Here is a 16,088-nt window from a genome sequence, read left to right as displayed (position 1 = left end):
TAGTAATTCACTTGCAGGTCAGCATGGGAAAACAAAGAAGAAGAAGAAGCAGAGCAAGCAAAGCAGCAGCAGAAAAAAAAGTCCTTTATTGTGTACAAGCAATCTTTTTATAGTATTGTGAACAAAAAAGGCAGCCTTCCAACTTCAATAAATCAGGTCTTTCAGCTAATTAAACATAGCACATAGAAGTTTTACTTTCTAATCAGAAGTGACCCTTCTCATGGCTAATTTACTCTCGGCCTGGAGTATGTTGAGCTCTGCTCTTTGTTTAGAACAGATAAAAATTTTTTCTCAGCGCCCTCCTAGCCCACTTGGCAGAACATCCCGTTTGCAGGCAAGTCCTCCCAAGGTCAGCAGACACCTCGTTTTCAAGCATGTCTGTTGTTACCTATCTAAACCTTGAAGAAGCCTCTCCTTTGCGAGCAGACTCTCCCAGGGACAGCAAACATCTCGTTTTCAAGCATGTCCACTGTTGCCTTTTATATCTTGACAGAATATCCTGTTTGCAGGCAAACTCCATCAAGGACAGTAATAGTAACGCAGTCACATCTGATTCTTTACATACAAATATTTCACTATATGGATGATGTATTATTAGCACACAAAGATAAAAACACATTGCTAGAATGTTATGCCACACTTACAAACTTATTAGAAAATGATAATCTAGAGATAGCAATAGATAAAGTACAATTAAATTTTTCAATTAATTATTTAGGAGTTCTATTATCCTCAACCATGGTCCATCCACCAAAAATTCAAATACGAGTAGATCAACTCAAATGACTTAACAACTTTCAAAAGTTATTAGGAGACATAAATTGGATAAGGCCTTATCTAGGTATGGATAAGGCCTTATCTAGGTATGGATAAGGAGAGTTGGGACCTTTATTTGATATCCTAAAAAGTCCACCAGATCCAAATTCACCCCGAATGTTAACGCCTGAAGCAAGAAAGGCATTAAAAATCATTGAAACATATATGGAAAATATGCATTTGGATAGAATTTATATAAGTTTGCCTTTATTATTTATTGTACTACCAACAAAAAATATTCCTACAGGAGTATTTTGGCAAGAAGGTCCATTATTATGGATACATTTATCTTATTCTCCCAATACTATTCTTACTAGGTATCCTGAGGCTGTAGGACAATTAATACTCAAAGGAATAAAAGCAGCAAAGGCAGTGTTTGGAATTTCTCCCAATAAAATTATTACTCCATATACTATGAATCAAATTGATGAGTTAGCTAATGAGTTAAATACTTGGGCAATAGTCATGTGCAAATCTAATGTTTCATTTGATAACCACTTACCATCTAATCCTTTATTGTCTTTTTGGTCATTGCATCCTGTAATTTTTCCAAAGATGACAAGAAAAACACCTATCATGAATGCTCCAAATATATTCACTGATGGGTCTAATAATGGTACAGCAGCAATAGTTACACCTGATCAAACTTTTGCATTTTTAGTACCCAAACAATCAGCTCAAAAGGTAGAGCTTAATGCAGTATTACAAGCTTTTGTGATGTTTAAAGATTCTGTATTTAATTTATTTTCTGATAGTCAGTATATAGTTAATGCTATAGTATCCCTTGAAGATGCTGGTAGGATTTCCCCTTCCTCTACTGTTTTCTCTTTGCTTTCCACTATACAAAGTCTAATCTGGGACAGAAAAGATCCATTCTTTATAGGACATATCAGGGCCCATACAGGATTGCCTGGAGCCCTTAGTTTGGGCAATGATTTAGCAGATAAAACTACACATGACATACATATTTTCTCTACACTAGAAGAAGCTATAAATTTTCATAGAAGGTTCCATGTCAATGCTAATACTTTACAAAAGCGTTTTAAAATAACTAAGGAACAAGCTAGACAAATAATAAAACAATGTCAAAATTGTGTGACCTTTTTACCACAAGTTAATCTTGGAGTCAATCCTAGAGGACTGATACCTAACCATATTTGGCAGATGGACATCACACACTTGCCAGAATTTGGAAAATTAAAATATTTGCATGTTACAGCTGATACTTCTTCTGGATTTTTGATGGGCTCCCTTCATGCCGGAGAAAAAACTAAAGATGTTATAGCTCATTGCTTACAAAATTTTGCCACTGTGGGCGTTCCAAAACAGTTAAAAACAGATAATGCCCCTGGTTATACTTCTACCTCTTTTAAACAATTTTGCTCATCATTTGGCATTACTCATATAACAGGAATCCCATACAATCCACAGGGACAAGGCATAGTTGAAAGAGCTCATCAAACTATTAAAATGTACTATTAAAGCAAAAAGATGGAATTGGGAAGGGGTATATATCCCCCAAAGATAAACTTAAAATAACCCTTTTTACTCTAAAGTTTTTAAATTTGGATTCATCAGGACTTAGAGCTGCAGAAAGGCACATGTGTCCAAAAAATGTACATAAGCCCAAGGTACTTTGGAAGGATATTCTAAGAGGACAATGGAAAGGTCCTGACCCAGTGATTGTCTGGAGTCGGGGGTCTGTTTGTGTGTTTCCACAGGAAGAACAGCAGCCGATTTGGATTCCAGAGAGACTAACTAAAGTGATTTCTAGAGACCAAAAAGAACATGATTTGGCTCAAATCCATAACAGCTGATATCTAAAACTCCAGTTTGGCTACCCTTACATCTGCGACAGAACCAGGATGCTTTGTTCAATATCTATTTTATTATTGCCCTTTCCCACATCGTGAAATTCTATTTTGTTTTTTGAGCTCATATAGGCCTAGGTTAATCATCTTTGTTGGTATGTGGTGCTGAGGATCGAACCCAGGCTGCACGCATGCCAGGCGAGCGCACTACTGCTTGAGCCACATCCCAAGCCCGTTGTATTATATGTTTGAATGTACGTATGTCCATATATCATTTATGATTAATGCTCATGAAAAAATGGATCCAAATATTTTTTTTATTCATGTGATTTAAATGGTTTAATTTAAATTGGGTAAACAGCTGTTGAGGATTGTTTTAATATGTGAACAAAAAAGGAGGTTAACAGATCTGTTTGTTTACTTTCACCTTTCCTTTTCATTATATTTAATAATTCTCTTCAAGACAATGTAAATTGTTAAGAAAATTGTTTTCTTTTAGTGCCTTCTTGAATGTTACATAATTTTTTCTTTAGCCATTATTGCCAGAATTCCTATCTTCATCCCAGTGCCGGTAAAGACAAAGATAAAACTAATCTACAGCTTCTGCAATAGCCATCACTGAACTGCTTGCAGAACTTGCCTGGACTATGTATCACTTGTGTGCATTGTGAACGCACCTGTATGCATTGTGAACTATCTGTTGGTGCAGCGACTTGTGGTAGTGTTGGGGTATTTTTGCTGATGATGTCCTCTGTGGTACAATTTTTCCAAAAGGAGCCGTCAATTGGCTTGGTGTATCTTCCTCCCTTCTGCTTGTCATGATCATTCAGCTAAAATTTGGGGGCCAACAGAGGTGAGGCAAAGAACCTCACCCCCCCGCTGGTACAAAGACCTCTCCACAGGTGTGGCTGTATACTGGACCGGTAGTCAGTGACGGGTAAGATCCATTACACTGGTACCAACCTAAGACAGGAGGCTGACAACCTGAGATCAGCTCATCCGATGACGGGTAAGGACCATATGTAGTATTGGACAACCTAAGGCAGGCACGGTCCCTAAGCCACATGCTTGTTGTTTAAACAGAGAGGGGGAGATGTTGAGAGCCACAGCCGAAGGGGCCCCAGCAAACTTCCAGCTGCCAGCAAACTTCCAGCTTCCAGCTGATTGGCTCCTCCACGGAGCTGCTCATTGGGAGACTTCTTTGGCTCCGCCAATGTGACCCAGCCAATCGGTCTCAAGAGTAGGAGGATTGTGGGAGGTGGTGAGGCTTGTGTTTGTGGGAGAGGCTTGTGGGAAGCCGGTGGTGGCAGTTGGGCTCTGAGGGTTTTTCCTAAGGAGCTGTTTGGATTGGTGTGTGTGGTTCTAAAAATAAAGTTAGTTTCTTTTGACAAGTGGCTCCTGAATAGTGCCCAGACAGACTGCGGCAGTCCACCTGTGCTGGGCCTCCCTCACTGCTGTGCCCTGTCGCCCTCACTGCTGTGCCCTGTCCCCATCACTGCTGTGCCCTGTCCCCCTCACTTCTGTGCCCTGTCCCCCTCACTGCTGTGCCCTGTCCCCTCATTGCTGTGTCCTGTCCCCCTCACTGCTTTGCCTTGTCCCCCTCACTGCTGTGCCCTGTCCCCCTCACTGCTGTGCCCTGTCCCCCTCACTGCTGTGCCCTGTCCCACACACTGCTGTGCCCTCTCCCCCTCACTGCTGTGCCCTGTCCCCCTCACTGCTGTGTCCTCTCCACCTCACTGCTGTGCCCTGTCCCCCTAACTGCTGTGCCCTCTCCCCCTCACTGCTGTGCCCTGTCCCCCTAACTGCTGTGCCCTGTCTCCCTCACTGCTTTGCCCTGTCCCCCTCACTGCTGTGCCCTGTCCCCCACACTACTGTGCCCTGTCTCCCTCACTGCTGTGCCCTGTCCCCCTCACTGCTGTGCTCTGTCCCCGTCACTGCTGTGCCCTGTGGCCCTCACTGCTGTGCCCTGTAGCCCTCACTGCTGTGCCCTGTCCCCCACACTGCTGTGCTCGGTCCCCCTCACTGCTGTGCCCTGTCCCCCTCACTACTGTGTCCTGTCCCCCTCACTGCTGTGCCCTGTCCCCCTCACTGCTGTGCCCTGTCTCCCTCACTGCTGTGCTCTGTCCCCCTCACTGCTGTGCTCTGACCCCTCACTGCTGTGCTCTGTCCCCCTCAGGGCTGTGCTCTGTCCCCCTCACTGCTGTGCTCTGTCCCCCTCAGTGCTGTGCTCTGTCCTTCTCACTGCTGTGCTCTGTCCCCCTCAGTGCTGTGCTCTGTCCCCCTCACTGCTGTGCTCTGTCTCCCTCACTGCTGTGCCCTGTCCCCCTCACTGCTGTGCCCTGTCCCCCTCACTGCTGTGCCCTGTCCCCCTCACTGCTTTGCTCTGTCCCCCTCACTGCTGTGCCCTGTCCCCCTCACTGCTGTGCTCTCACCCCTCACTGCTGTGCTCTGTCCCCCTCACTGCTGTGCCCTGTCTCCCTCACGGCTGTGCTCTGTCCCCCTCACTGCTGTGCTCTGTCCCCCTCACTGCTGTGCCTTGTCCCCCTCACTGCTGTCCCCTGTCTCCCTCACTGCTGTGCTCTGCACCCTCACTGCTGTGCCCTGTCCCCCTCACAGCTGTGCTCTGCACCCTCACTGCTGTGACCTGTCCCCCTCCCTGCTGTGCTCTGTCCCCCTCACTGCTGTGCCCTGTCCCCCTCACTGCTGTCCCCTGTCTCCCTCACTGCTGTGCCCTGTCTCCCTCACTGCTGTGCCCTGTCCCCCTCACAGCTGTGCTCTGCACCCTCACTGCTGTGTTCTGTCCCCCTCACTACTGTGTCCTGTCCCCCTCACTGCTGTGCCCTGTCCCCCTCACTGCTGTGCTCTGCACCCTCACTGCTGTGTTCTGTCCCCCTCACTACTGTGTCCTGTCCCCCTCACTGCTGTGCCCTGTCCCCCTCACAGCTGTGCTCTGCACCCTCACTGCTGTGTTCTGTCCCCCTCAGTGCTGTGCTCTGTCCCCCTCACTGCTCTGCTCTGTCTCCCTCACTGCTGTGCTCTGTCCCCCTCACTGCTGTGTCCTCTCCCCCTCACTGCTGTGCTCTGTCCCCCTCACTGCTCTGCTCTGTCCCCCTCATTGCTGTGCTCTGTTTCCCTCACTGCTGTGCTCTGTCTCCCTCACTGCTGTGTTCTGTCCCCCTCACTGCTGTGCTCTGTCCCCCTCACTGCTGTGCTCTGTCCCCTCACTGCTGTGCTCTGTGCCCCTCACTGCTGTGCTCTGTCCCCCTCACTGCTGTGTCCTCTCCCCCTCACTGCTGTGCTCTGTCCCCCTCAGTGCTGTGCCCTGTCCCCCTCACTGCTGTGCCCTGTCCCCCTCACTGCTGTGCTCTGTCCCCCTCACTGCTTTGCTCTGTCCCCCTCACTGCTGTGCCCTGTCCCCCTCACTGCTGTGCTCTGTGCCCCTCACTGCTGTGCTCTGTCTCCCTCACTGCTGTGCTCTGTCCCCCTCACTGCTGTGCCCTGTCCCCCTCACTGCTGTGCTCTGTCCCCCTCACTGCTGTGCCCTGTCTCCCTCACTGCTATACCCTGTCCCCCTCACTGCTGTGCCCTGTCCCCCTCACTGCTGTGCCCTGTCTCCCTCACTGCTGTGCTCTGTCTCCCTCACTGCTGTGCTCAGTCCCCCTCACTGCTGTGCTCAGTCCCCCTCACTGCTGTGCCTTGTCCCCCTCACTGCTGTGCCTTGTCCCCCTCACTGCTGTGCCTTGTCCCCCTCACTGCTGTGCTCTGTCCCCCTCACTGCTGCATCCTCTCCCCCTCACTGCTGTGCCCTGTCCCCTCAGTGCTGTGCTCTCTCCCCCTCACTGCTGTGCCCTGTCCCCCTCACTGCTGTGTCCTCTCCCCCTCACTGCTGTGCCCTGTCCCCCTCACTGCTGTGCTCTGTCCCCCTCACTGCTGTGCCCTGTCCCCCTCACTGCTGTGTCCTCTCCCCCTCACTGCTGTGCCCTGTCCCCCTCACTGCTGTGCCCTGTCCCCCTCACTGCTGTGTCCTCTCCCCCTCACTGCTGTGCCCTGTCCCCCTCACTGCTGTGCCCTGTCCCCCTCACTGCTGTGCCCTGTCCCCCTCACTGCTGTGTCCTCTCCCCCTCACTGCTGTGCCCTGTCCCCCTCACTGCTGTGCTCTGTCCCCCTCACTGCTGTGCCCTGTCCCCCTCACTGCTGTGTCCTCTCCCCCTCACTGCTGTGCCCTGTCCCCCTCACTGCTGTGCCCTGTCTCCCTCACTGCTATACCCTGTCCCCCTCACTGCTGTGCCCTGTCTCCCTCACTGCTGTGTCCTGTCTCCCTCACGGCTGTACCCTCTCCCCCTCACTGCTGTGCCCTCTCCCCCTCACTGCTGTGCTCAGTCCCCCTCACTGCTGTGCTCAGTCCCCCTCACTGCTGTGCCTTGTCCCCCTCACTGCTGTGCCCTGTCCCCTCACTGCTGTGCTCAGTCCCCCTCACTGCTGTGCTCAGTCCCCCTCACTGCTGTGCCTTGTCCCCCTCACTGCTGTGCCCTGTCCCCTCACTGCTGTGCTCAGTCCCCCTCACTGCTGTGCTCAGTCCCCCTCACTGCTGTGCCTTGTCCCCCTCACTGCTGTGCCTTGTCCCCCTCACTGCTGTGCCTTGTCCCCCTCACTGCTGTGCTCTGTCCCCCTCACTGCTGCGTCCTCTCCCCCTCACTGCTGTGCCCTGTCCCCTCAGTGCTGTGCTCTCTCCCCCTCACTGCTGTGCCCTGTCCCCCTCACTGCTGTGCCCTGTCCCCCTCACTGCTGTGCTCTCTCCCCCTCACTGCTGTGCCCTGTCCCCTCAGTGCTGTGCTCTCTCCCCCTCACTGCTGTGCCCTGTCCCCCTCACTGCTGTGTCCTCTCCCCCTCACTGCTGTGCCCTGTCCCCCTCACTGCTGTGCTCTGTCCCCCTCACTGCTGTGCCCTGTCCCCCTCACTGCTGTGTCCTCTCCCCCTCACTGCTGTGCCCTGTCCCCCTCACTGCTGTGCCCTGTCCCCCTCACTGCTGTGTCCTCTCCCCCTCACTGCTGTGCCCTGTCCCCCTCACTGCTGTGCTCTGTCCCCCTCACTGCTGTGCCCTGTCCCCCTCACTGCTGTGTCCTCTCCCCCTCACTGCTGTGCCCTGTCCCCCTCACTGCTGTGCCCTGTCCCCTCACTGCTGTGCCCTGTCTCCCTCACTGCTGTGCCCTGTCCCCCTCACTGCTGTGCCCTGTCCCCCTCACTGCTGTGCCCTGTCCCCCTCACTGCTGTGCTCTGTCCCCCTCACTGCTGTGCCCTGTCTGCCACACTGCTGTCCCCTGTCTCCCTCACTGCTGTGCCCTGTCTCCCTCACTGCTGTGTCCTCTCCCCCTCACTGCTGTTCTCTGTCCCCCTCACTGCTGTCCCCTGTCTCCCTCACTGCTGTGCTCTGTCTCCCTCACTGCTGTGTCCTCTCCCCCTCACTGCTGTGCCCTGTCCCCCTCACTGCTGTGCCCTGTCCCCCTCACTGCTGTGCTCAGTCCCCCTCACTGCTGTGCCCTGTCCCCCTCACTGCTGTGCCCTGTCCCCTCACTGCTGTGCCCTGTCCCCCTCACTGCTGTGCTCTGTCCCCCTCACTGCTGTGCCCTGTCTGCCACACTGCTGTCCCCTGTCTCCCTCACTGCTGTGCCCTGTCTCCCTCACTGCTGTGTCCTCTCCCCCTCAGTGCTGTGCCCTGTCCCCCTCACTGCTGTTCTCTGTCCCCCTCATGCTGTGCTCAGTCCCCCTCACTGCTGTACCCTGTCCCCCTCACTGCTGTGCCCTGTCCCCTCACTGCTGTGCTCTGTCTCCCTCACTGCTGTATCTTGTCCCCCTCACTGCTGTGCCGTGTTGCCCTCACTGCTGTGCTCTGTCCCCTCACTGCTGTGCCCTGTCTCCCTCACTGCTGTGCCCTGTCTCCCTCACTGCTGTGTCCTCTCCCCCTCAGTGCTGTGCCCTGTCCCCCTCACTGCTGTGCTCAGTCCCCCTCACTGCTGTACCCTGTCCCCCTCACTGCTGTGCCCTGTCCCCTCACTGCTGTGCTCTGTCTCCCTCACTGCTGTATCTTGTCCCCCTCACTGCTGTGCCGTGTTGCCCTCACTGCTGTGCTCTGTCCCATCACTGCTGTGCCCTGTCCCCCTCACTGCTGTGTCCTGTCCCCCTCACTGCTGTGCCCTGTCCCCCTCACTGCTGTGTCCTCTCCCCCTCAGTGCTGTGCCCTGTTCCCCTCACTGCTGTGCCCTGTCCCCTCACTGCTGTGCTCTGTCTCCCTCACTGCTGTATCTTGTCCCCCTCACTGCTGTGCCGTGTTGCCCTCACTGCTGTGCTCTGTCCCATCACTGCTGTGCCCTGTCCCCCTCACTGCTGTGCCGTGTTGCCCTCACTGCTGTGCTCTGTCCCATCACTGCTGTGCCCTGTCCCCCTCACTGCTGTGCCCTGTTCCCCTCACTGGTGTGCCTCTCCCCTCACTGCTGTGCCTTGTCCTTCTCACTGTTGTGTGCCCTGTCCCCCTCAGTGCTGTATCCCGTCCCCCTCACTGCTGTGCCCTGTCCCCCTCACTGCTGTGCCCTGTCCCCCTCACTGCTGTGTCCTGTCCCCCTCACTGCTGTGCCCTGTCCCCCTCACTGCTGTGCCCTGTCCCCCTCACTGCTGTGCTCTGTCCCCCTCACTGCTGTTTTCTGTCCCCCTCACTGCTGTGCCCTGTCCCCCTCACTGCTGTGCCCTGTCCCCCTCACTGCTGTGCCTGTCTCCTCACTGCTGTGTTTTCCCCTCACTGCTGTGCCCTGTCCCCCTCACTGCTGTTTTCTGTCCCCCTCACTGCTGTGCCCTGTCCCCCTCACTGCTGTGCCTGTCTCCTCACTGCTGTGTTTTCCCCTCACTGCTGTGTTCTCGCCTTCTTACTGCTGTGCCCTGTCCCCTCATTGCTGTGCTCTGTTGTCCTCACTGTTGTGCTCTGTCCCCCTCACTGCTGTTTTCTGTCCACCCCACTGCTCTGCCCTCTCCCCCTCACTGCTGTTCCTGTCTCCTCACTGCTGTGTCCTTTCTTCTCACTGCTGTGTTCTTGCCCCCACATTTGTGCTCTCTCCCCCTCACTGCTGTGCCTGTCTCGTCACGGCTGTGTCCTGTCCCCTCAGTGCTGTTTTCTCTCTCCCTCACTGCTGTGCCCTGTCCTTCTCAATGCTGTGCCCTGTCCTTCTCAATGCTGTGCCCTGTGCCCTCACTTCTGTGCCCTGTCCCCTCACTGCTGTGCTGTGTCCCCCTCACTGTCCCCCTGACACTGCCCTTTTCCCTCCCCCTTGCTGCTGATCTCTGACCTACCCGCCTTCTGTGGTCTGCCCTCCTCACTTTTGTGCCTTGCTGGTACCACACTGTAGTGACCATGCTCTTCTTTAGACACCACTGCACATGTCCTTCAGGTGCATGTGCATTTTCTGTCCCCTCCCTAGAATGTAGGTCCTTTGGTGTCCTTTATGGCACTGTCCCTTCCATCCCAACAGGGTGGCACACAACAGCCGGTTGTGAGTGCTTGTGGGTTAAGGAATGACCATGGTGTCAACACCCACATCTCACCTGGACTGTGGTCGAATGGGGCCATGCAGCTTTGCCCTCCCTGGGGACTTGCTCTGCTGACACTGAGTTCCTTCCTGATCCTCCCGCCACGCGGTGACACCAGATCCCAGCCCTACTTCCAGGCCAGCTGAGAGACAAGGGGCCCCTGTGTGCCTGGGGTGTGGCAAGAACAGGGCCTGGCCAGCGTGAGCTGTCTGTTGGGACTGGGGATAGTGCTGGCCTGAGGCACCACAGCAGAGGCCTGGAGGAGATGCTCCAGGTCCTTTGCCGGTGTGCCATGGGGACCTTCAGCGACGACCCGGCTGCACCAGGGGCCTCGGCAGCCCTGACCCGGCAGGCAACTGGGGTCCGGATCCTGGAGATGGGCCTGAGGAAGACCTGCAGGTTGACCGCCCTGGAGACAAGTGCGTGCTGGCAGCGGGGAGGGTGGCAGTGGGTGGGGCCCCTGTCCTGCCCCACACCCCCACTGGGGCTTCTGGAATGTTCTGTAGCCAGCAGCAGGGTGTGCGTCCACCGGGTGCTGTTTTCCCTTGGCATGATGGGCTGAGCCCAGCCTTCTGCTTCCCACCAGCCACCATGGGGGCCAAGCTGGGGGAAGCCATGTGGGCAGTGGCCAGAGGCCCAGGAGGCAGCAGTGAGGGGGTCAGGCACAGCAGTGAGGGGGTCAGGGCACAGCAGTGAGCACCCAGTTGCAACAAGGGGGTTAGCAGAATCCTGGGTCAGCTCTGAGTGCAGGCTGCTCCTGCTCCTCAGTTTCCCCATTGTAACCAAAGAGCCAGCGTCGGGATCTACGCCAGGTTCCATGGCCAGTGTCCTGACCCCAACTCCCCTGTGTCAGTGACCTGACCCCCCAGCTCCCCTGTGCCAGTGTCCCGACCCCCCAGCTCCCCTGTGCCAGTGACCCGACCCCCCAGCTCCCCTGTGCCAGTGACCCGACCCCCCAGCTCCCCTGTGCCAGTGTCCCGACCCCCCAGCTCCCCTGTGCCAGTGTCCCGACCCCCCAGCTCCCCTGTGCCAGTGTCCCGACCCCCCAGCTCCCCTGTGCCAGTGTCCCGACTCCCCAGCTCCCCTGTGCCAGTGTCCCGACTCCCCAGCTCCCCTGTGCCAGTGTCCCGACTCCCCAGCTCCCCTGTGCCAGTGTCCCGACTCCCCAGCTCCCCTGTGCCAGTGTCCCGACTCCCCAGCTCCCCTGTGCCAGTGTCCCGACTCCCCAGCTCCCCTGTGCCAGTGTCCCGACTCCCCAGCTCCCCTGTGCCAGAGTCCCGACTCCCCAGCTCCCCTGTGCCAGTGTCCCGACTCCCCAGCTCCCCTGTGCCAGTGACCTGACCTTGGCTCCCCCTTTGCCAGCGTCCTGGCTCTTGTGCCCCCTGCACCAGTGTCCTGGGCCTGACCCAGCTCACCCTATGGCAGTCCTGGGCCTGGCACCTCTCTGTGGTCTGGGGTGTGATTGGTCCAGCCGGCCTGGGCTCCATCCCCAGCACTGCAGATGCACCCAGCTTGGGCTCCCGTCTTTCCCACTCTTGTGATTCATGTTTGACTCACAATGTGGGCATCATCCTGTCCTAAGTGGGCTGCCTCTTGCTTCCCTCTCCCACCTGGGTGGGACTGAGGAGGTGGGCCAGGGCTCCTTCCCCAGCCTCGGGGGCTCCCACCAGGCTGAGACCTGTGGGTTGGGTTGCAGGCTCTGGGCCAGGCTTGTACAACCTGCCATCTACAGTTGGCTACGTCAACCATGACTGCACCAGGGTGGCCAGTCCTGCCTACTCACTGGCCCGGAGGCCCAGCAGAGGTAAGGCCAGCAGGCGAGGGCATGGTGTGCTGGGGTTGGCCCAGCCTCCAGAGTTCCCCAGTAGCATTTTGGGCCTTTTTGCCCCATACATTCAGTCCCCCAACTGACGAGGTGGGAAGCAGCAAGGCTGATCACACCCTGCTCCATCTCCCATTGGCTGTGTACCCTCAGGCAAGCTACATCCCTCTCTGGTCCTGTTTTCTTCCAGATTAAGAGAGGGGAGGAGGAGAAGCCTATAGGCTGTTAAGAGCTGTGCTCACCTTCTCCCTTTTGCAATTCCTTGCTCCTTGACTTCAGGCGACTTGCTTACTGGATCCTCTGTTAAATGTTAGCAATGCAGCTGGGATGTGATTGGTCCAGTGGGCCTGGGCTCCATCCCCAGCACTGCAGATGCACCCAGAAGACACGAGGGTACTAGCGTCCGGGAGGTGCTCTGTAGAAGCAGGCCTTTGCCTGTGGGTGCTGAGCACATTGTTCCCAGGGTAGTGAACCCTGGGGGCCCAGAGGCACCTGGCCTCTAGCTTGGCCCCAGCACCCCATGCCACCAGCCTGAGCCTCACAGCAGCTTCACTCCGCCCACCACACCTAGGCCCAGGGTTGCTGAGGCCCCTGGCTGTCAGGAGGTTGGGGCGGGGTGGCTGGTCCACTGCTTGGTGGAGACTTCTGGGCCTCTTTCAGCCTGGGGACCAGTGCACATCCAAACCAGAGGCCCCAGAGCTGCCTGGCCCCGGAGGCAACACAGGCCTCTGTTGGCATCTGTGTTGGCGGAGGATGAGGGCAGGCTGGGTGAGGACCTGGCAGACCTGGGTTCCCAGGTTCTGATCCCCGGCGGAGAACACATCCTGGGAGGGAGGGAGGGACACTGCCCAGTGTGGGGCAGAGGGGATGGCAGAGCTGTGGCTGAGGCTCAGGGCGAAAGCTGAGTGGTGGAGACAGCAGGGCTTTGTAGGGGGACTAGGCGCTCAGTGGCGCCCCCAGGAGGGGAAGAAGCTCCAGGTGGAACCTGTAGCACAGAGTCCCCAAGGATGGGGGTCCAGAGTCTGAGGAGGAGAGGTAGGGCCCTCCGACTCTACGCAGGGCGGCCAGAGAGCACGTGTGCTGACAAATGAAGGTGATCGCCATGCCTCTGGGGGGAGGGTGAGAGTGGGAGGGGACGGGCCTGTCGCCAGGCCTGGGGGAGGAGCATGAGACTGATAGGAAGTGGACACCCGCGGGCTGGGCACCACCTCTGCACCCTGGTGTGGGGAGGAGCGGGGTGACACCCAGTCTGGCCACTCCAGAGGCCCAGGGCCTTGGCGTCCCTCCACAGCCCTCGGGGTGGGTGAGGAACCAGTGAGTGCCCGCCCTTCCTGCAGGGCCACGCCACAGTGTGGGTGCATGCTGCCCCTGGGGCTGCACCCAGCCCGTGGGCTCTCCCAGGCCAGCATGAGACCGGGATGCGGCTTGCTTCTGTTCTCCTGAGTGGATCCAGCAGGAGCGGCATGGAGGCTGACTCGTCATGCACGCACAGTGGGCTCGGTGATGGCAGAACTGCTCCATGCACTGAGACGGGGCACTGGGCCATGTGCGTGGACTCTATCAACATGGATGAACCGGTGGCCAAGCCTTTTCCCAAGGACCCTATCCCCCGAGTGGCCCTGCTGGGACTGGACAAGGCCCTGGGCTCTGGGCCCGGCAGGTGTGCCCACCAGCCAGGAGCCAGCACCAGCGCCAGCCAGGCCTCCTGGCTCTGGCTCCAGGCCTGAGGGCGGCAGGGGGGCTTGGCTGTGGTCTGGTGGTCAGAGCAGAGGCCTGCCACCTGCTCAGGGCCACGGGCTCCCCACAACAGGGTGTTGGGCAGTCAGGGTGCTGTGGGTGTGAGGCTCCCTCAGGACTCTGGGTGCCTTTCCTCAGCTCCTCCGCAGGACGCCAGCCCAGGGCCTGTCTACTTCCTGGACCCGAAAGTCACTCGCTTCGGCCGCAGCTGCACCCCCGCTTACTCCATGCAGGGTCGTGGAAAGTCTCGGGGTGAGTGTGCCCAGCACTGCCCATGGGGCTGTCCTTAGGGCCTCAGCCCTCATCCTCAGAGTCCTCAGAACAGACCAAGAGACTTGCACAGGGGGTCACACCTCCAGTGCCCACCAGGCCTGAGAGGACCTGGATGTGAGTGGACCAGGGTCGCCATGGCCTATGCACAGGACCTGTGAGGGCACCAGAGGCCAGCAGCTGCAGTGCTCTGGTACACCGCTCGGGTCCCTTCCTGGCCATCAGCTGGCTCGCACCTGCACACCCCGGGACTATGGCCTCATTGTCCACACAGCTGCCTTCCCTCTCATACCACAAGTATATCCACCCACCTACCCATCCACCCACCATCCACCCTCCTACCTACCCATCCACCATCCACCCACCATCCACCTACCTACCTACCTATCCACCCACCATCTGTCCATCTTCCATCCATCCACTGACCCATTCACCCACTCACTGACCCATCCAACCTACCCATCCACCTACCCACTATCCGCCATCCAGGCACCCACATACTCCTCCACCCACCCACCCTCCATCCTCCCACCCACCCATCCAAGAGTCTTTCCTTCCTCCCACTCAGCCACTCACCCATCAACCTATCTTCCCATTTTCAGGCCCACCACCAATCCCCTGCTTCCTGACCACCCACCCATCCCACAGGATCTCAGTGTGTTGGTGGACTAAAACCTAGGTGGGGGCCATCCTGCCTCAGAGTGGCCAGGACTAGGGAGAGGAGGATCCGAGTTGGGGGGCCCAGGAAGGGCTGTGAGGGCTCTGTCCATAAGAGGGGATAGGGAGGGCAGCAGAAGGGCTGGACTGCAGTTCTGGCTGGGGGTGAGATGTGCCCTTGGGAGAAGGTTGGCAAACAGAAGGCCTGCTGGGCCGAGCCTGCCGAAGGCCTGTGCTTGGAAAACAGGACTGTGCATGAGTCTCAGGATGCTAGTGGGCAGTGGGGGCCATGCCGAGTGTCCAGCAGGCCAGGCCTCTGTCTTGCACCAACCCTGTGTTTCTACTCTCACAGGTCTGGAGGTGACACCAGGCCCTGGGTCCTACAGCCCAGAGAAAGTGCCCCCTCTGCGCCAGCGGAACCCCCCAGCTTTCACGCTGGGCTCCCGCCTCTACCAGAGACCCCTGGACACCCCAGTTCCTGCCCCTAATGCCTACACCATGCCACCCCTCTGGGGCTCACAGATCTTCACCAAGCCCAGGAGCCCAAGCTACACCGTGGGGGGCCGCACCCGCCCTGCCCGCCCCCCACAGGACCCTGCTGATACACCAGGCCCTGGCCAGTATGACAGCCCAAACCCCAACACCTACCGGCAGCGATGGCCAGCATTCACCATGCTGGGGCGGCCCCGTGCCCTGCGCTTGCTGGAGGAGGCACCTGGCCCTGGCACCCACAGCCCAGAGCAGGTCACTGTGAACCAAGCCAGGGCCCCAGTGGACACCAGAGGCCTCCGCCACTCTAAGCGGGCTGTCACCGTGGCTGCAGACTTCACACCCTAACAGGGCATACCCCCATGTCCACCCCCGTTTCCTGAGTAGCTGAGTGGGTGGGGGCAGATGTGGCTCTCAGAGAAGCCAGGGCAGCAGGCAGGAGTCTCTCTCTAACCCTATTCCATGCTCCCTGAGGTCCTTCTAGGTTATATGACCCACTGTCCCGGGGGGCCATGGCTCCAAACAGCGTGAGGGCCAGTTTCTTCCTAGTGACCCAGTTTCCTCTGTCACGGTCACGCAGGCTAGCTGGAGATGGAGCCTGGGCCCTAGAACTTGGTGTCTGGCCCCACTAGGATCTGGATCCCTGACACAGCTCTGGTGTCTGCCAAATCTGGGCTCTTCCCTGCTTCTCGTGATCCTGTGGCCACTGAATGTGGGTGGGGGCAACCCTGAGGTGCCTGCCCTCCCCACTGTACCCTCTAGAACTCCTTATCAATAATGTCAGCCTCCTGCACTCCAGGTCACGTGGCATCTGTTCCTGTCGCAGAATACTCCTCTCCAGGGCCAGTCCCCCAGCTCTCCAGCCCCCTGCAGGTGGGGGCAGAGGGGACTCAGGCTGCGGGGGCAGGCAGGGT

At 57.2% G+C, this 16,088-nt stretch overlaps 1 protein-coding gene across 1 annotated transcript; it reads left to right on the top strand.

Annotated features, from left to right (window-relative positions):
* Positions 1–13,802: 13,802 nt before the first annotated feature.
* Positions 13,803–15,972, top strand: Cimap1d (CIMAP1 family member D). Its single transcript, XM_040290818.2, has 2 exons — positions 13,803–14,010; positions 15,038–15,972. The coding sequence occupies exons 1-2, from the start codon at positions 13,986–13,988 to the stop codon at positions 15,520–15,522; spliced, it is 510 nt and encodes a 169-aa protein (XP_040146752.2). The 5' UTR covers positions 13,803–13,985; the 3' UTR covers positions 15,523–15,972.
* Positions 15,973–16,088: the final 116 nt, after the last annotated feature.

The sequence above is a fragment of the Ictidomys tridecemlineatus genome, chromosome 2, assembly GCF_052094955.1.
Source record: "Ictidomys tridecemlineatus isolate mIctTri1 chromosome 2, mIctTri1.hap1, whole genome shotgun sequence".
Taxonomy (NCBI): Eukaryota; Metazoa; Chordata; class Mammalia; order Rodentia; family Sciuridae; genus Ictidomys; species Ictidomys tridecemlineatus.
This window is presented reverse-complemented; position numbering and strand designations above follow the sequence as displayed.